At 38.2% G+C, this 22,555-nt stretch overlaps 1 protein-coding gene across 2 annotated transcripts in view; it reads left to right on the top strand.

The window, feature by feature from the left end:
* Positions 1 to 22,555, top strand: part of USP32 (ubiquitin specific peptidase 32) — a 222,821-nt gene that overhangs the window by 104,679 nt on the left and 95,587 nt on the right. For both annotated transcript variants that reach the window (XM_077745524.1, XM_077745523.1), the window contains exons 3-5: positions 2,968 to 3,073; positions 6,640 to 6,758; positions 12,536 to 12,695. In XM_077745524.1, the coding sequence (XP_077601650.1) occupies positions 2,968 to 3,073; positions 6,640 to 6,758; positions 12,536 to 12,695 (385 nt within the window). The remainder of the gene's footprint in view (positions 1 to 2,967; positions 3,074 to 6,639; positions 6,759 to 12,535; positions 12,696 to 22,555) is intronic.

Genomic DNA, 22,555 nt, shown 5'->3' with positions numbered 1-22,555 from the left:
AATACGTAGACCAGTGAAAAGAGTCAAGTATGATAGAACTTATATCTGATTCTCCCTAGAAGCCAAACTATGAAGCACTTTATAGTTCGTAAACTAAGCAGGCAGGCTTGTGGTATTCCTCAAGAGTGCAGTTAGCCCAATTGGGAGGGGCTTAGTGTAATGGTTCCATTCTCCACTAGGTGGCACTGCTTAGCTTACTGGGGTGGATTGTTGTGGTGGTGCAGGTGTGTAGGTGCATGTGTGGGAGGGGTGAAAATGGCATCACTCAGCTATCAAGTCTCTAGTATCAGAACTCTGTGCTCTCCCCTACCAGCAATCAAGCACCCCTCCTTTGTCTCCAGCTTCCTTCCGTTCCCCATTTCTACACTATCCATGACCAATTCATCAGACTTGGTGATGGCACCTCCCTTCTGAGTTTTCTCTCAAATGAGGCTGTTTCCCAACCGTTCACTTCTGAAGGACAGCAGCTTTGACCCGTTCTAATTCTCTAGGGGAGGGTCTCACTGAGCAATGGCTGGGTGCCAGCCTGCCTCCAGGAACATTTGCAAGACCCTGCTGCCGCCGATGCCCAGACATTGTGGCTAGGCACCAGCCTGTCCCAGAAAAAGTTCCTGCCATCACGTAGCAGCAGTGTTTCCAGGATTATGGCAAATCACAACACACACCTGGCACCAGCGTTTACCCTCAGTGTCCTCACTCCAACACCAGTGAATGTGGCTGTTCTCCGGAATCCACTGGGACCTTTGCCTGTGGGAAGGCCACCAGCACTACCAAATATCCTCCCAGCAGGGAAACCACCTCTTCCCGTGTGGCCTGAGACCTCACACTCTGCTCCTGGGGTTTTGCCTTTCCCACCAGAGCTCTGCCAGGTATTGAGCTGTGTAGTTTCAAACTCTGCGCTCCCCCCTTTTATAGAATCTTAATGGAATTTAAAATCTCTCCTTTCTTCCTTTTTTGTTCAGTCCCTTTTTGTTCAGTATTTTTTGTTCAGTATTTTGTTCAGTATTCCTTTTTCTCTCCAGCTACTTCTGGGATGGGGTGCTTTTCTTATACCCCTACCCCCTCCGTCCTCTACTTTGCAAGCAAAACCAATTCTCTGACCTCTGCGGCTTCTCTCTCTCCCATTTCACCTCTCCACTCCGTGTACCTGGCCAGTTGTGTGGTTCAGGGTTCAGTTTGTCCGGATTGTTTTGTTAATCCTCAGACCAGTTTTCTAGGTGTGCAAGATGGTTTGGTAATGATCTGGCCGCATTTCAGAGAGAGAGAGACAAAAGAAACTTCCATGCTGTTCCACCATCTTGGCCCCTTCTCCTATTACCATTTTATTTTAAAGACTACAACTCAGTAACAGCCAAATGGAAAGAGATACAAAGGGCAAGGGGTGAAGATGGGCAGGGAGGGGGATGTGGTGTGCAGAACTTCCATACCATCTCTGGATGCTCCACCCTGCTAGCACCTTGATGAGTTCACCAACCCCTGGTTTAGGGATTTCTAATGGATACTCCATTATGCAAGCATAGCTGATTAAATCACGGGCCATTGATTGGCTATTGGTGATTAACTAAATCTCCAGCCACCCTTCCTTTACTGAAGATTGGGAAGTCCTGCTGAATATTCTAATCCTCTAATCACATCTTTTCCTCTGACTACTAGCTCACATTCTGAAGCTTTGTAATGGCCCACCAAGAGTAATTTCATTAGCATAAACTCCGATATGAATGAAAGGGGCTTATTAGATGAATAACAAAAGATGATTCTTTAACCTATATCATTCAGCAAGGATTTTTAGAAGCTCTTGTGTCAGAAACTTGGAGGCAGACCACATATGTATTTCTTATTATATCACAATATCACCTTATGCAGTCAATAAAGAATTACTAACTGAATGAATTTATGTCATTGTTGTCGCTGTCCTGTTGTTATGCATAGCTTTTCTTCTTTATTTTTGATTACTACAATATTCATTTCTAAGAATATATAAAAACGTCTTTAGGGGCGCCTGGGTGGCTCGGTCAGTTAAGCGGCTGACTTCAACTCAGGTCATGATCTCACAGTTTGTGGGTTCAAGCCCCACATCGGGCTCTATGCTGACAGCTTGGAGCCAGGAACCTGCTTCAGATTCTGTGTCTGTTTCTCTCTATCTACCCCTACCTCACTCATGCTCTGTCTTTCTCTGTCTCTCAAAAGTAAATAATAAACATTAAAAAAAATTTTTTTAAGTCTTTAGGGGTTTCTTTATTTTTTATTTCTTTAAAATTGAATATATTTGACATATAACATTGTGTAAATTTTATAAGATGTTAATTTGGCATATTTATATATTGTAATATGATTGCCATTCCATTTTTGAACATTCCAGTTAGAGGCTTTTGATCTTTCTTTTTCTCTTTTTTTAATGTTTATTCACTTTTGAGAGACAGAGATAGAGCGTAAGTTGGGGGGGGGTGCTCAGAGAGAGGGAGAGATGGAATCTGAAGTAGGCTCCAGGCTCTGAGCTGTCAGCACAGAGCCCAATGTGGGGCACAAACCCAGGAACCTAGAAATCTTGAGATCATGACCTGAGCCAAAGTTAGACACTTAACTGACTGAGCCACCCAGAGGCCCCAGATGTCAGTCTTTCAAATCAAAAAATATATAAGTTTTGCAGAGGTTGAAGGAAATTCTGTAATTACACAAAATTCTTACTACGTTATTGGGGCTTTTGAAGAGGAGGATGTTCATTTTCTTTGACCTTGATAAGGATTCCAAACAGAAAGAATAATTGGTGTGGGAGCCAGTGATATATGTACAGTAGAATAGATAAAGTGTATTTTTGGCTGAGTGCACTAACAAGATGTATAACATCATTTTACTAAAATTTACCAGAGCCTTGTGTGGAGATAGAGACAAGATTTGGTAAAGGTGGTATGAGCCTCAAATTCCTCAGCAACTGAAACCTCTAATGTGGGCTTTATCATTTTCTCCTAGGTGATTTACTGTTCTTTTGGTGGAACATCCAAAGGATTGCACTTCAATAACTTAATAGTTGGACTTGTCCTTCTTACAAGAGGCAGAGATGAAGAGAAAGCAAAATGTATGTACTTTTATTATCTCAAAATGATAATACTACATTTGTGTGCAGAATAATTTGCCTGAAAATTCTGATGACAGTCAAAGCATTTGAGTTGATATTTCTCCAGAGAAGATAATTAAGTAACCAGTAAGCACTTGAAAAAATGCTCAACATAAACTTATTAGGGAAGCATATATTAAAATTACAGTGAGATACTACTTCATACCTACCAGGATGACTAAAATAAAAAAGACAGGAAATAGTTAGAGTTGGTGAGGAATTGAAAAGTTACAATCCTCATGAATTGCTGCTGGGAGTGTAAAATGGTACCGTCACTTTGGAAAATTGTTAGGTAGCTCCTCAAACTATTAAACATTAAGTTATCATATGACCCATGAATTCCACTCCAACGTATGTTCACCTCAAAATTGAAAATATATATTCCATTAAAAAAATGTACATGAGTATTCATGGCAGCAACGTACTAATGCTGCAACATGGATGAACCTGAAAATATTATGTTAAAGTGATAAATGCAGTCAAAGTAGGCCACATAGTATGTAATTCTATTTATATGAATTGTCCAGATCTGTAGCACAGTAGATTAGCAGATCTGAAGACACAGTATATTAGTGATTGCCAGAAGCTGGCCGGGGAGAGGAAAATGGAGAGCAGCTACTAATGAATGTAGGGTTTCTTTTTGGAGTGAAAGTTTTATTGAAATTTTCCAGGAGAAGTAAAGAAAATGTTTTGCTTTGAAAATTCCTAGGTTTTAACTCTTGGCTACCAGATGCTGGGTCTTTCTCTCTTCTTCCTTTTGTAATCTGCCTTCTAATTGCTTCTCCGAATCCCTCAGAATCTTCTTTCTTACTCCTAAATTTAGGGTGTTCTTTTTTTATAGCTTTGTTGAACTGTAATTGACTTACAATAAAATGCACATATATAAACTGTAGATTTGATAGGTTTTGAGACATATATATACCCACATTATCACAGTTAAGGTGTTGAATGTATCTAGCAACCCATTTGGAATTTAACTGTGATCCTGGTTTTACAAATTAGCACTCCTCTGCCAACAAACAGCTACTGTGACTCCAGGCACCCAGTAATTAAAAGTAATGTTTGGGGGCATCATAAACACAAACATATCTTTAAAGTCTTTCCTTCCTTCCTTCCTTCCTTCCTTCCTTCCTTCCTTCCTTCCTTCCTTCCTTCCTTTTTTTATTTTAGAGGGTGCTTGTGGGGAAGAGGGGTGGGTGGGAGTGGGGCAAAGAGAGATAGAGAGAATATCTTAAGCTGGCTCAGTGCAGAGGCTGACGTGAGGCCTCAGTCCCACAACCCTGGGATCATGACCTGAGCCAAAATCAGGAGTCCGCTGTTCAACCAACTGAGCCACTTAAGTGTCCCGAAAGTTTTTATTTTTATTATACAATTGTATTAACGTTCCTAGGGCTACCATAACAAAGTACTGCAAACCTATGTTAAGTGGCTTAAAACAACAGAAACTTATTTCACAGTTCTGGAAGCTAGAAGTTCAAACTGAAGATGTTTGCAGGGCCCTGCTCCCTCTGTAACCTATATGGAAGAATCCTTCCTTTCTTCTAATTTCTGATGGTGGTAGTCCTTGCTGTCCTTGGCTTCTACATCACTCTTAATTTCTGCCTATCTCTTCACATGGTTTTCTTCTGTATTTTGTCTTCTCTTATAATCAGTTAGGACCCACCCTAATAACCTGATTTTAACTTGATTACATCTGCAGAGACCCTGTTCCAAGTAAGGTCACATTTGTGGACACTGGGGTTAGGTCTTGACCATGTTTTGGTGAGACACAGTTCAGCCCATAACAGGTGGTCAGAGCTCTACAGCAAATACTCCCCTTGAAGAAATCTTCCATGGGATGCTGGAAGGCAAGCAATGGAACCCTGTGGGCCTTCAGAGGGATGGAATGTCTTTTCTATATATCTATCTTCTATCTTTGCAAATAAGGTCCCATTCATAGGTACCTGGAGGTTAGTGTTTCAGCATTTCTTTTTGGGAGATGCAGTTCAATCCATAACAGCAGTATTTCAAACATACATATAGTATATACATCCATCCAGCTTTATTATTTCTTAACATTGTGTCAGTTTTGTGCTGGATCTTATTTTTTAGAAAATAAAATATTACAGCCAAGGTGAGGCTGTCTCTCTGTATCTCTCCATGGTCCCATTCCCACTCTTCTCTTCACAGCAGTAACCACTCTTATCAATATAGTGATCTTTTGTTCCTCATACAGGTCTTTCTACATTTATGATATTTTATATATCTTTATCCATATCTTCAGTTGTTTTGCAGATTTTAAACTTTTTAAACTTTCTTTTTTAAATTTATTTATTCCGAGAGAGGGAGAGGGAGCACAAGTGGAGAAGGGGCAGAGAGAGAGAGAGAGAGACTCCCAAGCAGGCTCACAAACCAGGAGATCATGACCTGAGCTGAAGTCAGATGCTTAACAAACTGAGCCACACAGGTGCCCCTAAACTTTTTAAATAAATAGTATATGATACAGATTATTTTACAATTTGCTTTTGACTTGAATATTTTTTTAAGTTTATTTATTTATTTTGAGAGAGAGGGAGAGTGTGCAAGGGGCAGAGAGAGCGGGAGAGAGAGAATCCCAAACAGGAATTGTGCACCAACGTGGAGCTCAATCTTAGGAACCAGGAAATCATGACCTGAGCTGAAACCAAGAGTCAGATGTACTGACTGAGCCATCCAGGTGCCCCTTCCCTGAATATTTTTGATATTTATCCTTCTTGAAGACTTAGTTCTTTTATTCTAACTGCTACATAGTATTTCATTGTGTGTATGTATCTCAGTTTACCTTTTTTCTTATTGATAGACATTTATTTTTTTCACCTAAATTTTGATATTACACATAATACTCCAGTGAACATTGTTGTTCTCATGCACATGTATGAAGGTTTCTCAAGGGCAGAAGTCGAATTGCTTAGAAGTTGAATTTCTAAGGGTGCCTGGGTGGCTGAGTTGGTTGAACAACTCTTGATTTCAGCTCAGGTCATGATCTCAGGGTCGTTGGATCAAGGCCTGTATTGTGCTCCGTGCTGATTGTGGAGCCTGCTTGAGATCTTTCTCTCTCTCCCCCTCTGTCCCTCTCCCCCACTCACACACACACACTCTCTCTCTAAAATTAAAAAAAAATTTTTTTTAATTTAAAAAAAGAAGTTGAATTTCTGGGATATATCACCTTTGCTAGATTTTGGCAAGTTACTCTTTAAAGTAGTTGCAGTAATTCATACTCTCATTAACAGTGTACAGTGGTTCCTATTTCTCCCAATTTATTGCTATCACTTTGTATTTTCACACCTAAACATTTTTGCAAATTTGATGTGTTAGAAGAGATACCACATTGCTGTTTTAATTTGTTTTGCTGGTTTTCATTTTTTTTTAAGGAATGAATTAAATTTTATATTTATAAAGTACTTGGCACTAGTAATTACTTAGTAATATTTACCTCTCTCTTCCCTCTCTACTTCTGCCAGGGTATATTTAATCTGTGGTAAGTTTAATTTATTCTTTCTTTCTCCTAGACATTTTTAGTCTTTTTGCAAGTGAATCTGGGAGCTATGTTGTACGGGAAGAAATGGAAAGAATGCTCCATGTGGTGGATGGTAAAGTCCCAGATACACTGAGGAAGTGTTTCTCAGAGGTATATTTAAAGATTTACATTTCATCCCTACTTGTCACAAAGTATTAACTCTTAGTTTAGCTATGATGAATAGATATTGATGTGCAGCATATTCTTAATATTTTTGTTTTTAATGGTTGATGTTTCAGTTATTTGTGTGATATTCTCAAAGGTCCATGACACTTATTACTGCTATATCTGTGAATCTTAAAATCCCCAATTCTACTTTAAAGACAACTGTCTATACTTACAGTATAATGAAACACACTCTCACATTCTTACACCAGTACATACACACCTACTGGTGATCCTACATGCCATTGCTTTTCATCTTATAGTATATCAGTGGCCTTAATCCATTCTGTGACTGTCACCCATCAAGGCCTATTTTAACACTTATTTACTTAGCTGATTTGCATAGTGAAATATATGGGTCTGAAAAACCTGTCATTTTCTTCTGTTTTCATAAATAATACATTTTCATTGTAGAAAACTTAAACAGTAGAAAATGTGTATCTTTAACAGAGAAAATTCTTTTTTTTCCCCTTCTTTTCACAGATCTGCTAATATGTGAAATTCCCTAAAGATGTTAGAGTGAAAAAAAAAACCCTTTTAGAATTATCTGATGCTTTTCTGCAGCACGCTCAATGCTGCATGATTCCTTATGGGTGGCTGTTTGACCCACTTGCATTTCACAGATACGACAGTCCGTCACTGCTGTGGGTTTTATTCATTTTAGTTTTGTCACTTTCCTAACTATATAGGCATTGATTGTCAGTACTCCAGCTATATGCATATATCTGTTTTTCGTAGCTCTGTGGACTCAGTAGCTTTAGTTTTTCAGTATCTGGCTTTGAGTTTCTTCTTGTTGATAACACCTGGAGATTTATGTATCTTGCTTTGAGCTTGGCTGTGCAGTTTTTAGTAATGGTTATGGTATTATATTTTACTCCATATTTCTGTGTGTTTGGTCCAAAAGGATTGGCTTCCTGCACTGGAAGTTGCTGTGATAGTATTTCAGTACTTCAAGATAAGCTAGGCTATGGTTTTTCTCTCCAATAACAAACATTTTCTGTTCAAAAAAAGTAACCTAATCTTTGCAGGCCTGACTAATTGTTTTTTTCACACAGATGTCAAATGCATTAGTACTCTGTACATTTTGGGGGAGAAATGTATATTTTTCATATTTTAGTAAGTTTTATGCACACATTCCCATTTTATGAACGGGCGTTAAATGTGGTTAGCTACCCAATTCTCTAAAATTTAGGCACAATAGCAGGTACATATATGATATGATAATTAGTGCTATAGGGAAAGATTAAGTAGAATAAGGGGAATTGGTGGTAATGGGGAGGAGGTGGCAGAGTGTTGGTATTTTGTAGAGGGTAGCTGAGAAAGGCTTGTCACATAAAGTGACATTTGAACCAAGAATTTAAAGGAAGAGAAATCTAACTATGCAGATATTTGGAGGCAGACATTTTCCAAGAAGAGAATACAGCAAAGGCCCGGAGTTGAGAGTGTGCTTGACATGTCTAAGGAACAACGGAGGAGCCAAGTGAGCCATATTAGATTAAGAGACCAGTAGAAGTTAACAGAGGTTGGGGAAGGGGGTGGGATGAAGTGGGGAGATTGTATATGGCTCTAGGATAGTGTGAGTTCTTTGACTTTCACCTTGGGTGATGAGGTAGAACCAATTAGAGGGTTTGGGGCAGAGGAATACATGATTTTTTTTTTTAACATAATCGTTTTGGCTCTTACGTAGAGGGTAGGCTAAACAGAGTCCAACCAATATATCTGAATAATCGAGGTAAGAGGTGATGGTTATGTAGATCATAATATAGCAGTAAAGTGGTGAGAAGTTTTCAGATTCTTCATTTATTTTGAAGGGAGAGTTGATAGGATCTTATATGGATTCTGGGCTCTGGAAGAGAAGAGGATAACTAGTGTTTGGCTTGATTTAGTAAGTGAATGGAGTTTCCATTAATTGAGATGGCTAAACTACTAGAGGAGGGGAGGTTTGGGGTTTTGATATCAGGAGAGACTTAGGACATAATTAAATTTGAGAATCATTTTAGACATTAAACTGATGTCAACTATTCTTTTTGATATATAAGTTAGAGTTCAGGGGATAGGATTTGTTGGCTTATAGTTGAGGATGAGGTCATCTTAGAGTGAACTTAGATAGAAAACAGACTGGAAGACTGAGTCCTTTACTCCAGTGTTTAGAGATTAATGAAATGAAGAAGAATCAAAACAGGAGCCTAAGGAATAGACTGTGAGGAGAACCAAAAGAGAATGGTATCCTGGAAGCCAAGTGATGAAAATATTTTAATAGAAAGGAATGTTTATATCAAATAAACTGAAAGGTCAAATGAGTTGATCTTTGATCACTGAGAAGTGATCATTAGATCTGGCAATGTAGAGGAAGGTCATTGGTGGAGGTCCTGTGGAGTAAAAAAAAAAAATCACTGGAGATAGGATACCAAAAGAAGTTTGCTCATAAGAGAAAACAGTGAAGGGGGAAAGTGGAATGCTTAAAATTGCATTTAATGGAAAGGGAACATTATTATAATAAAAAGATCATAAGACGTGTTAAGTCTGCAGTTAAGTGTTGTATGAAGGACTAGATCTTTGAAAGAGGAAAGATCAAGAAGAATGAAGAGGCCCCAGTTTTCGAATACTCATGTAGATGGCTATTTAAATCACTAGATACTTGTGTTTGGTTTAAAAAAAAAAAAAAAGAAAGAAAGAAAAAAAAAACTACCGTAAATGGGCTGATTTTTATCTGATTCAACTATTTAATATATTTACCCGTTGTAATTTCTGAGTAATGTGTCTAATTGTGTCCAAACCCTTGCTTTTCAAGTCACCATGTTTCAGTATGAGTCTGCTTATATTAGAATAGTATTATTTGGACCTCCCATAACAGTGCTTTATGTTGTTTTTTTGGCAGTCTTAAAAAACTGCCAAAACTATAAAGAGAAGCACTTTAGCTAAATGATGTTGGACCTACCACCTAGATTTAAGCAATATGGAATAATATGTTTCAGCTTTTTATTTTTTTTTCTTTTTAATTTTTTTTTTAATGTTTGTTTCTTTTTGAGAGAAAGAAACAGAGCGTGAGCAGGGGAGGGGCAGAGAGAGAGGGAGACACAGAATCCAAAGCAGGCTCCAGGCTCTGAGCTGTCAGCACAGAGCCCAAAGTGGGGCTTGAACTCACGAACCGTGAAATTGTGATCTGAGCCAAAGCTGGAAGTTTAACCGACTGAGCCACCCACGTGCCCCTCAGCTTTTTCTATCTTATGCTTTTATTAGCCTTAAAAGATGAAGTTATAAAGGAATCCACATAGGAGCTGTATTGTTCTTTTCTTACTGTATATTTTCTTTGGTTGTCAGTTTTTAAGATGGAAATTCATATTTATATTGTTCTTCAAAGATGTGTCTGCTTATTTTTAATTGCCTTTTATGTTATTGGATTTTTTTAATAAACTACTGTTGTGACAGTTTATAAAAGGAAGCTTTGCCTTTACATCCTTTTTTATTTTTATTTATTTAAAAAAAAATTTTAATGTTTTTATTTGTTTTTGAGAGAGAGAGAGAGAGACGGCGTGAGCAGGGGAGGGTCCAAGAGAGAGGGAGTCACAGAATCTGAAGACAGGCCCCAGGCTCTGAGCTAGATGTCAGCACAGAGCCCGACACGGGGCTCAAACCCACAAACCGTGAGATCATGACCTGAGCCGAAGTCGGATGCTTAACCGACTGAGGCACCCAGGCGCCCTATTTGCATCCTTTTTTAGATGACACCCATGACTCAAAAACATAAAAAGTCAGGTTTAACAGATGGAATTTTGGTGCTACCAATTATGCGGTGATCTGAATGGAAGGGTGGATTTCAGTGGTTACTTTATATTTCACTAAGTCAGCCAGGAAGTGTGCTGTATATATAGCTTAGGCTCAGAAACTTTGAACTAAGTGGGTTTAATCATATCTCTGCCACTTTATAGTCAAAGATTATTTAATTTTTGAAACCTCAGTTTTCTCGTGTAAAATGGGGGTGATAATGATAATAGTATCTACTATAGAGTGTTGCTTTGAAGATTAAATTAATATAAAATATTTAGGGGTGCTTGACTGGCTCAGTCAGTGGAGCTTATAACTCTTGATCTTGAGATTATGAGTTTGAGCCCCACATTGGGTAGAGAGATTACTTGAAAATAAAATCTTTAAAAAGAATGTTTAGAACAGTGTTTAGGGAAATGTAAATATTCAATATTAACTATATGTGAAGGTGGTAGAAGCGCCCATTATAATCTTAAGTGGCAGCTTTTTGTCTTCTTAGTACATGAGGGTACATTTTATAACAACATCTTAGCTTCACTGAAACCATTGATGCTACATGTTTCACTGTATCTATGATCCTGTTGATTATAAAATGTACCTTTATGTATTATAAAGAAAGAAAAGATCTGCCAGTTTTAGTTGAAGGATACTCTTGGTTTGAAAATTCATTCAAGTGTCAGAGATATTAATGTGTAAAAATGTACATGAGCTTATGGGATTTATATTACTAATCATCTTTCTAAACTGAACATGAGGAACAGAGAGAATATGGGTATGATTCCTAATCTCTAAACATGCTGGCAATGTCCTCACATGTCCCTGCAGCAAGTCTGAATGCCATATTCTTCCATTCAGAAAAACAAGACTGTCGATGTTGTCTAGATGTTTTGATTTCACCGTTAAATGTTCTGAAACTACTAAGCTAAGCATATTGCTCTATTTTAATAGGATGCTGCCAAACAGAAATTCTGTCATCACTTTTAGGAATTATTTGTATCCCTTAATAATTCCATCAAGAATAGACCTGAGAGGGGCGCCTGGGTGGCTTAGTCGGTTAAGCGTCCGACTTTCGCTTAGGTCATGATCTCGCGGTTCGTGGGTTCGAGCCCCGCGTTGGGCTCTCTTCTGACTGCCAGCTCAGAGCCTAGAGCCTGTTTCAGAGTCTGTGTCTCNTTAAAAAAAAAAAAAAAAAAAAGAAAAGAGCTGAGAGGCTCCTGAATGTCCTTCTTCATTGTTATTTCCATGTGGGTTGCTTCTGTCTTTTTCTCAGAAACATCTGGCCCTCATTCACCCTAGGTCCTCTTGTCTTCCAGATTAAGAAATTGACTTGTACAGCTGTGTCATGTTCTTTCTCATCTGGGATACTTTTTTTTTTTTTTAAATCCAGAGATGTAGATGACAAAATACTTGACCAAAAAATAGCAAAGAAATAGCAAACTACTTGCTTCTTTTTGTATTCTAACTGACTTGTGAATACATGTTTTCAATGATGCCTTCTAGAATAGGGCTTCTGGATAGTTGTTTTTAATTTGCCAATGAAATTTAAAAGTATTTTAATACCATACATTTTTAATTAAAACATGCTAATTCTGAAAGTTTAAGGGTGCTGAAGAAGAGGAATAAGGCAAGTAAAAAATTGGCTTCTAAATATAGAAAAAAATATACTTTACTGACTTCAGAATATACCTTAGAGAATAAAATGTGACTTGTTAGTAGCAATGCACTGCTTTAATGAATTGATGAAGTAATTTACAACTAACATATAGATTTTATGCAAGTGGAAGTTCTGAAAGTAAAATTATTTTTTAAAACAATTTGATTACCAAATATACACCCTGTAGTGTTAGATAATCCTTAATGCTAACAAATTGCAAATTTCAAATTGTACAAGTTTGAGTAAGATACCTTAAAATTTGACTAAACCTATGTGTGGTTTTTTATTTTTCTTTTAATTTTAGGGAGAAAAAGTAAACTATGAAAAATTTAGAAATTGGCTTCTTCTAAATAAAGATGCTTTTACCTTCTCTCGTTGGCTGCTATCTGGAGGTGTTTATGTGACCCTCGCTGATGATAGTGATACTCCCACTTTCTACCAAACTCTAGCTGGAGTCACACATTGTAAGTAGTGGCATTTCATTGTTCTCTGTTCACTTTTAATACAATTGCCTAGTAATATGAGAATATGTCTGTTAAGGAGAACTTTATTGTCAGTGTTTTCTTTCTTTCAGAATGTAATAAAATGAAATGCTAGAGCATTATGGGGCACCTGGGTGGCTCAGTCTGTTAAGTGGCAGACTCTTGATTTCAGCTTGTGTCATGATCTTGTGGTTTGTGGGATTGAACCTGCTTGGGATTCTCTCTCTCTCCCCCCCTCTCTCTTCTCCTCTCATGCTTGCTTGCTCTCTCTCTCTCTCTCTCTCTCTCTCAAAATAAACATTTTAAAAAAAATGTTAGAGCACTGAGTACATAGCTGAAAAGGAAAACTATTTTTTTTGTAATCCCTGAATGCTTTTGTACTTCAGATGTGCAGGTTTTTTTCCCCACACAAAGTAGTTCCTCGATATTCTGTGGATTCCAACTGGCAGTTCTGCAATTCAGTTCACCTTCAACACACCATCTACCAGGGATAGCACAGACCCTACAGGTTTAGGACCCAGTCTCAAAAAACTATTCTTTTGCCGCCCACAGAAAAAGCCAGTCACAAATCTTGGTTGTTGCCAGTACTTCTGACCAACCAGCAGAACAAGTATACAGAATCAGATGTTCTCTATACTTCGGTTTGATAATTTGGTAGAAAAGCTTATAGAAATCAAGGAAACATTTTATATTTACTGACTTAATATATAATAAAGTTTGTGTAAAAAGGAAAACATACAGATGAACAGCCAGATGAAGAGATACATACATAGGGCAAGGTCTGGAAGGGTCCCAGACACAGGAGCTGGGATGCATCAGTCCTTCTGGCATGTGAATGTGTTTATCAGTCCAGAAGCTCTCTAAACACCATACTTTTGGGATTTTTATAGAGCTCTCATCATGGAAGCATGATCAGTTAGTTACTCAGTTTCCAGCTCCTTTCCGGTCTCCAGTGAATGGGGAGTAGGGCTGAAAGTTCCAAGTTTCTGATTATGGTATGGTCTTTCTGGTGACCAGCCTGTATCCAGAAGCCCACTAAGAGTCACCTCAGGCATTAGAACAAAGGACTGGTATCACCCAGGAAATTACAAGGGATTTAGGGCCACTATGTTAGAAACCCTTATCACTCAGGAAGTTATAAGAGTTTGGTCAAAGACTAAATATTAGCAGGAACCGGGGGCAGAGACCAATTACATACTATTTTATAATAGCCCTCTACTAATTGCCCTTAACCTAGTGGTATTAGTTTCCTAAAGTTGCTGTAACAAATTAGCACAATTTGTAAACTGAAATAACAGAAATTTATTTTCTCACAGTTCTGGAAGCTGAAATCAAGGTGTTAACATATTCCTTCTGAAGGCCCTGGGGAAAAATCCTTCCTTGCCTCACCTGGCTTCTGGTGACCCCAGGCTTTGCTTATGACAGCATAACTCTGGTGTCTGTCTCCATCTTCCTGTGGCCTTCTCTCTCTCTCTCTCTATCTCTCTCTCTCTCTCTCTCTGTGTCCTCTCCTTTTCTTATAAGGACACCAGTTATTGGACTTATGGCCCAGCCCAAATTTAGGATGAATTCATTATATCTACAAAGACCCTATTTCCAAAAAAGGTCACATTCTGCGGTTCCAGGTGACCATGAATTTTTGAAGGACATCACTGAACCTACCACTGCATAGGCCTTAAGTGTTAACCTTTGTTCTTTTCTGTGGGTACAGAAAAGTACCTACACTGGGCTTTTGCTTATGCTACTTCTTAACACTGGAGTGCCTTTCCCTTTACTTCTCCTTATAAATCCTAGTCCTCTTTGAAGACTTAAATCACATGCCCCCTTGTTTCCATGAAACTTTTTCTTGCCTTTCTGTGAGAAATCATCTCTCCTTCCTCTGAACTTCCATAACACCTTTTTTGTACCCTTCTTGGATGAACTTATCACTTCTACCTCTTATTAAAATTATTTATTAGCATTCCATTTATTTGTACATGTCATTTCTCTTAAATCATAGAATCTGTATTATTTTTTGCTTTTTCTCTCTCTATGCCAAGCCTTAAAAAATCAGTATTTATTGACTGAATAGAGAGTGTGAGTGTTAAGTGCTATTTGTATCTGTTGCTTTGTGTAAATTATGACTGGTTACTAATTATACAGCAGCTACTTTTCTACCCATTTTCATTCCATTGTTACCACAAGTTCTGATAAATTCTGGCATGAACAGGCAGTGGACTTGATTCTACTACTTTTCAGTGCTCTTGTTTTTATTTTTGATAGGAAAGTCTTTTAAAAATTGTTTTGTATAAAAAATTAGGGAATCTTTTTATACTCACTGTAAATTGTGTCTGACATATTAAGAGTTAAATTATCAGTCGTATGAATATTTTGCTGAACTTCTGCTTTCATTTGTGATTACATGGTGAATTATTTTTCTGCTAACATATGCTATGAGTGTGTCTATTTTCTTTTAATGATTTACGTTAAAGAAAAAATTATTCTGACACCTGTTAAAATGGTAACGAAAGAGGAGCACCTGGGTGGCTCAGTCGGTTAAGTGTCCAGCTTCAGCTCAGGTCATGATCTCACGGTTTGTGGGTTTGAGTGCCACATCAGGCTCTGTGCTGACAGCTCAGAGCCTGGAGCTTGCTTTGGATTCTTTGTCCCTCTCTTTCTGCTTCTCCCTTGCTTGTTCTCTGTTTCTGTCTCTCAAAAATAAATAAAACATTTTTAAAAAGTGGTAAGGAAGACAGTCCAAGACTTCTGCAGTGGTGTATTGCAGTAGGAGACAAAGATTGGTCTTAATTCTAAATAGAACAAGGACAGGTAGGGAGTTACGGCCAAGGAGCAGGACAAGGTGGTCACTGGAGGGAAAGTTACTAAGAGGAGACATCAAGGGTAGGGGCATAAGACCAAGGACTTATTCATCAGATGGAGTATGAGGAACTTGATCAGGTATCAAGGGTAGGGGGATGACTTAGCAGTATTCTTTGCTAACATTGGACTTGAGCAAGCCAAAGACTGGATGGGGGGCTAATTTGTAGTCCTAGACAGAAAGAGGGCTCAAAAAAGTAGGACTTGAGTATGGTCAAGGAGAAAGTCTTTGTCAATAGGTTAAAGTGAAATTAGGTCTGACATACTTTACAAATGCAAATACTGCTTATTGCTTATTTGGAAAACACTGTATTATTAAAGATTACAGACTGACTTAAATTCATTCAGTAAAAATAATTTTCAAAATGTTAAAAATGTTATCCTATTATATAGTTCCGTTTTTATTTGAAAATGATCTTCTCCATTTAGCTTTTTATCACTTGGGAAGATGTTTGACTTTTCAATAGTATTTGAAAGTTACAGTGCATTTGCCTTATAAAAAAATCTTAACCTTGAATTTAAAGCAAAATAAATGTTGATGTGTTCTTTCACCTGTAATAATGACCTTCTAATTTCTAAACCAAGTGGTTTCTTGTTAAGGTCATTCTGTTTCCTCCTATCTCTCTGCAGCATTTTTAGTACTATTGACCATTCAGTTTTCATGAAAATCTCTTCTTTGGCTTTATGAAACGTAGTTTCCTAGTTTTTTATTTGAGTTTTCTTTAGTGTTCTTCATTTTCTATCTTTTAAATGTAAAAAGGGGTCTTTTATAGGTTGGCCTTAAGCTCTATTTTATTCTTAAATGATGTGCATGCTTTGTTTCATTACAGCCATTTCCATTGCTTCCCCTATACTTATACACACACACACACACACACACACACACACTGTTTTTGTGGGTGATACCTTGATGGAGTTTTCTGGTCTTGAGGCATCTCAAACTATATTCATTTTTTTAAGTTTATTTATTTATATTGAGAGAGAGAGTGTGTATACACGTGTGTGAACATGCCTGTGCATACAGCTGAGGGAGAGGCAGAGAAAGGGGAGAGAGAAAGAATCCCAAGCAGGCTTCTTTCTCACTGTCAGCATGGAAGTGACTCGAACCAGTGAACTGTGAGATCATGACCTGAGCTGAAGCCAAGAGCCAGCCACTTAACCATTCGATCCACCCAGGCACCCCAAACTGTATATTCATTTTAATAAATGCCTCCTCGGTATTACTGAAAAACAAAATTCCATTAAGTACCTTTCAAGATCAAATTGGTTTTATCCAAATCATGAACTGGGTAGTATCCCATCTAGTAAATAGAAAGGTCTGAGGAGGTGTACAAAATGGAAGACTTTTTAAATAGGAGGGAGCAGGAGTGGCAGTGAAGTGGGGGTGGGGGTGGGGGGAATGAGTTTCTAACAAACTGTAGATTGTTTTCAGGTAAGATCTGTCTTCCTTTGGGGGAATGCCTGGGGTCTTTCAGGCAGATTACCTTATTCTAGTGCTGATCAGGAATTCCAGAGCAACTGGGTTAAGGTCACATTTCTGGGAAAGGCTGAAACTACAGTTAGATTAGATATTAAGGCTTGGTTTGCTGACATGGGGCTCTGCACAAGTGTCTCCATTTTGGGCCTATTCCTTTTTTTCATTCTATGTATTCTAACATCTTAATCTCATATGTAAAATCAAATGCATGTTTCTTTGCCTTCAACCCACCTAAAAGTTCAAAAAGCAAACAACATGTTCTTCCTCCTGTCTTTTCTATCCTGTTTAAGAGTACTTGTAATTCCAGTCATCCAGTTTGAGATTAACTTTGACTTTTCCTTGTCAAACTTCACATTATATTCCATCAATCTTAACTCAGCCTTATTTCTTCTTTCTTTATTGCTGCCATCATTGCAATGTTTGTCCTTATTTATCTGACTACATGTTAATGATAGGAAAGAATGAAGGACAAATTTGTTGTTGTTGCTTAGTTTACATTAAAAATACTTTTTCTTATCAGAAACTTTTAAGGAATCTTCATTTTATATAGGACAAAGTTTAAACTCCTTAGCATGGCTCTAGAGTCTCATAGTTTTCTGTTCTTAATTTTCCATATTCATTTCTTTTTACATATGTTCTCTGCTTCAACTACAGAACACTGGTCAATATACCATGACTATACCCCATGAACTTTTATAGTTACCCTATATATCACTCCTAATATTCCTTCATTTAAGATTGCATTTCATCTTTCAGCTCTTAAAATTGAAATAACTTCTTCATCCTCAAACTCCAATTCATATGCTTTTTTGTCATGCCTTCTCCATTTTTCTTCAGTTTGAATTAAGTATACTATTTGCATTCCTGCACTTCTTACATTTCTATTAAAGCAATTAAGATGCTTTTTGCTTTATCTTAGGGTCATTTGGAAATGACCTTGATTCCCCTCAGAAGTTAAAAGTCCCACAAGGACAAGGCTCTTATCCAGTTCATATCTGAGTTCTTCTTAGTACAATGCAGTTGTTGGACTGGACAGTATTGAAAAACTTTTAGCTACTAAAAGTCTACATTCTAAGTACTCATTTAAATGTTTGATTTCCCCAGGAGTGAGCAGGAGTTATATGTTGTTTTAAGAGTTTAGAGCACTGAACTAATTATTTTATGTACCCCTATAGTATGCCCATTGATTTCCCTGATGGCTATAGAAAAAAGTCAGTAGTGTATGGTAAAAGTCTGAAGAAATGCTATGCTTTAAATTTTCTCAGTTATTTATAACATTTTAAATTGCTAGCACCTTAGTTGAATTTTGTCATATCCTTGTTTCTTGTAAGAATAATATCCCCAAATAAAAAATTAATCAAATATAAGCCTACTATGGGGTACCTGGGTGGCTAAGTCAGTTGAGCATCCAACTCTTGATTTTGGCTCAGGTCATGATCTCATGGTTCGTGGGATTGAGCCCCACATCGGGCTTTGTGATAACAGTGCAGAGCCTGCTTTGGATTCTCTCTCCCTCCTTTCTTCCCTTCCCCTGCTTGTGCTCTTTCTCTCCCTCTCTTTCAAAATAAATATTAATAAAAACATATAAGGCTACCATGGTATATTGGTAGTTACCAGCCTTTATTGAGCATTAGAATTATTTGGAGAAGGTGTTAAAAGTGTAGGTTATTGGTTCTGTCAACATGATTTTTATTCAGTGGGCCGTATTCTATCGTATACGTAGAAATATGTATACCTTATTCTATAGTAATTCAGAACCATGTTTTGAGGAAACAGGATATTTAAGAGTTCTTCAGACTCTGAGTCAGACACTGGCCCTACAGCTTATATTACTTCTGTAACGGTGGGAAATTTATTTAATCTCTCAACTTCTTTTTCCTCTGGAAAATGGAGTTAATGATACAGTTTACCTCACAGGAGTGTTGTAAGGCATGTAGGGGAGGATATCTTTTTTCCTCTACCTATCTTGAGTTCATTGATAGGGCCCTTTAAATTAGAGTAGGCAGATATCCAGTGAGAAACAAGTTTATTAACATTGCTTATGCATGGTGGTTAGAACTTGAGTTTATATAGCATCATAGCAAAGAACAGGATCTTAACAAAGATCTTGTAGAGAAGGGACAAGACAAAGGAAAAGGACTTTTGGATTTCTAGAGGTAGCACATTATGGGAAGGTAAATGTGTAGAGAAACTAATGGTAGATAGGACTGGCTAGTAAGATTTGTTATGTAGATTCATTTATCTGGTACAACCTCCAGGTTGATAAGGGTCTAGAGTAATCTCTGGGGATTACTTCTGTCTTTCCTGGGAGAGGAGCAGGGAAGACACCTTTACAAATTAGGCAAAAGGTAGGGGGAGTTTGCAGAGAGCTTTTCTTTTATCTGCTTCTCAATTGCCTTCAACTCAATATAATTTTTATGCCAAGAAGGCATATTTGGGGTGGCATATTGCTCTGCCTTTCAGGATTACATGAGATAATACCTTTTTTAAAGGACTCAGCTCTGTGCCTGTTGTGGAATGGGTGCTCTACAATGAATAGTATCCTCTTTTATCCGTGAACACTTAGCTTACAAATGTCAATGATCTCTAGAGAGTTATTGTTTTGGAAGCAAGACATTTCATAATAGAGGGTTGTAGATTGCTACACAAATCAACTTGTCCACATCTGTGGGAGGAAAGTCTTTTTCTTTCTAGTTTTGTTTAATTTTACAATTTATAGAAATAAAGAATCTGCATAAATCAGTGAAACAGACAACTCAGTTGCTGTGGGCTTCAGCAAATAGCTACTTTGTTCATTGGGCTTATATGAAAGGATTATCACAAAGTCAGAATTACTGCTAATTTCACTTAGAAATTCTGACATGGTGGTTTGTATTCTGATAGCTATGATTTATCATATTATCTATAAATTCTCAGTTTCTGGTTAAACAATTCACTACTGAATTCCTTGCAGGCTCTTCCATTCAAAGAATATTTGGTACATTAAACTTTTAAAATAATGTGTCCTGAATGTGGAAACTTATGATAAAAAAAGTGTTATTAACTGATTTATAAGTAGACAGAAAATATTTATTTTAAAGCATCAGTGACTACATTTAAATTTGTGTAATAAACCAAGATATCTAGGAAACAAAAAGGAATTATAATTTTTCATTTGTAAATAACATTTATATTAGAATGCAGATGTCTTTAATTTTTCACATATAATTATAAAGTAAAATTTGAAGTCACATTAAGTTGAATACACTGCCATGTTTAATCAAATGTTGTTTTCTTGTATGTAAATTGCAAATGCAACTAGGGAATCTATTTGTATTCAATACAGAGTTAGAATAAGATTTACATAAGATTTTAGATTTTGTCATGGCAGGTGCATTTTTCAAAACTGCAAATTCTAAATTATTGTTACCTTATCTTTTTTTTTTAAAAGTCTATTTATTTTTTGAGTGAGTGAATGTGCACGTGTAAGTAGGGAGGGGCAGAGAGGAGGGAGAGAGAGAATCCCAAGCAGGAGACTAACTCCAGGAAAGCTGCTCACAGCACCGAGCCTAACATGGGGCTCCATCCCAAGAACCAAGAGATCCATGACCTGAGCTGATCAGGAGTTGGACACTTAGCCCACTGAGCCACCCAGGTGCCCTTGTATCTTTTTTTAAGTTTAAGAAATTGAATTACAGCCCCTGGGTAGCTCAGTGGGTTAAGTGTCCAACTTCAGCTCAGGTCATGATCTCGCAGTTTGTGGGTTCGAGCTCTGTGTCGGGCTCTGTGCTGACAGCTCAGAGCCTGGAGCCTGCTTCTCCCTCTCTCTGCTCCTCCCTCTCTCTGCTCCTCCCTCACTTGTGTTCTTTCTCTCTCTCTCTCTCTCTCTCTCTAAAATAAATAAACATTAAAAAAATTTTTTTCAAAAAGAAATTGAACTAGAACATTAACCCAGAGTTCAAGTTTTTAATATTTGAGTAGATCTTAACAGAATTTTTATCAGAGCTGTTGTATTCTTCCTCTCATAATCTGCTATTTAAATACCTAAGAGTAGATCTGAAGAGGATCAAGATAGTAGAGTAGAAAGATTCCAGGCTTACCTCCTGTCATATATACACCAAAACTACAACTACATATAGAATACACTTTCTCAGAACAACCTGAAGACAAGCAGAACAGCTATTACAGATCTAAAGATAGAAAAAGCCACATCAAGATAGGTAGGAGTGGGCAGAGATGTGTTGTACCCACACCCCCAGTGTGGTAACCCTTCAGCAGAAGAGATATCACAAACACGGAAGTCCTCCCTGAAGAGCAAGGAGTGTCAAGTACCACATTGGACATCCCCACCCTGGTGACCTCCACTGGGAAGATGAGCTCCCACAAAGCCTGGCTTTGAAACAGCAGAAGCTAACTCCAGGAAAGCTGCCGAACTATAGGAAACCCACTGAGCTGTAGGAACCCTGAGACCCTGCTCTTAAAAGTAGCCTGTGTACAAATCCACTCACTTTAAGAGCACAGAGGCAGGAGTTTGAAAAGTCCCCAGGGTCATATATGAAGGAGATCTCTTCGTTAGTTTTACTGCATGTGCTGAAGGGACAGGGATTTGAAGGAACTTTCTCCTGGAACTGAAATGTAGGCGGTCACCATTTTTCTTACTCCCCTACCTAGCTGGCCTAGTGCTGGTAGGTGCCATTTCTGATATTTTACATCTGCCTTGCTAGCATCACTTACCTTGCCTCAGTATTCCTCCATACCTAACCCCCCCTCTCCCAAGCAGGTGACTCTTCAAAACAGCTTCTGCTCCACTATATCTGTCTAGTAGGTGACCTCAGCCAGGTCTAGTACCCCTCCAAATGGCTTCCACCCCACAGCACCCATTGGGTGGTCTCCACCAGGACCAGGGACCCACAAGGGAGCTCCCACCATGCTGCATCCAGTGGGTGGCTGTGGCCTGGACCAGCAGCCTCCCAAACTGGCTCCAGCCTCAGGAGGGCAGCCAGACCTCACCCGTATGCCTATAGCAGCCGCCTGGGGGCATCTAGGCCAGTCGTGCTAGGGACAGTTCCACTTATCAATGCACTTCCAGCAGTCACAGCCAGCACAATAGAAATGCATACACAGCCTACCCAGGGGATACCCTTGGAGCTCCTGGTTTTGGTGGCCAGGGGGACTATGCTTCTGGGCCCCACAGGACATATTCTACACGAAGCCACTCCTTCAAGACTGGAAGATGTGTGGAACACCTGGGTGGCTCAGTCAAGTGTCCGACTCTTGATTTCGGCTCAGGTTCTGATCTTACAGTTCATAAGTTTGAGCCCCACATTGGGCTCCTTGCTGACAGTGTGGAGCCTACTTGGGATTCTCTCTCTGCCCCTCTCCCACTCACATTCTTTCTCTCTCTTTCTCAAAATAAATAAATAAACTTAAAAAAAGAAAAGCCTGGGAGATGTGGTTGATCTACCTAATACATGGAAACAAACAGGCAGAATGAGGAGACACAGATCTATGTTCCAAATGAAAAAAAAAA

Source organism: Crocuta crocuta, unplaced genomic scaffold (genome assembly GCF_008692635.1).
Source record: "Crocuta crocuta isolate KB4526 unplaced genomic scaffold, BGI_CrCroc_1.0 scaffold333, whole genome shotgun sequence".
NCBI classification, from domain to species: domain Eukaryota; kingdom Metazoa; phylum Chordata; class Mammalia; order Carnivora; family Hyaenidae; genus Crocuta; species Crocuta crocuta.
Note: the sequence above shows the minus strand (reverse complement) of the source record. Positions and strands in the feature narration are given on the sequence as shown.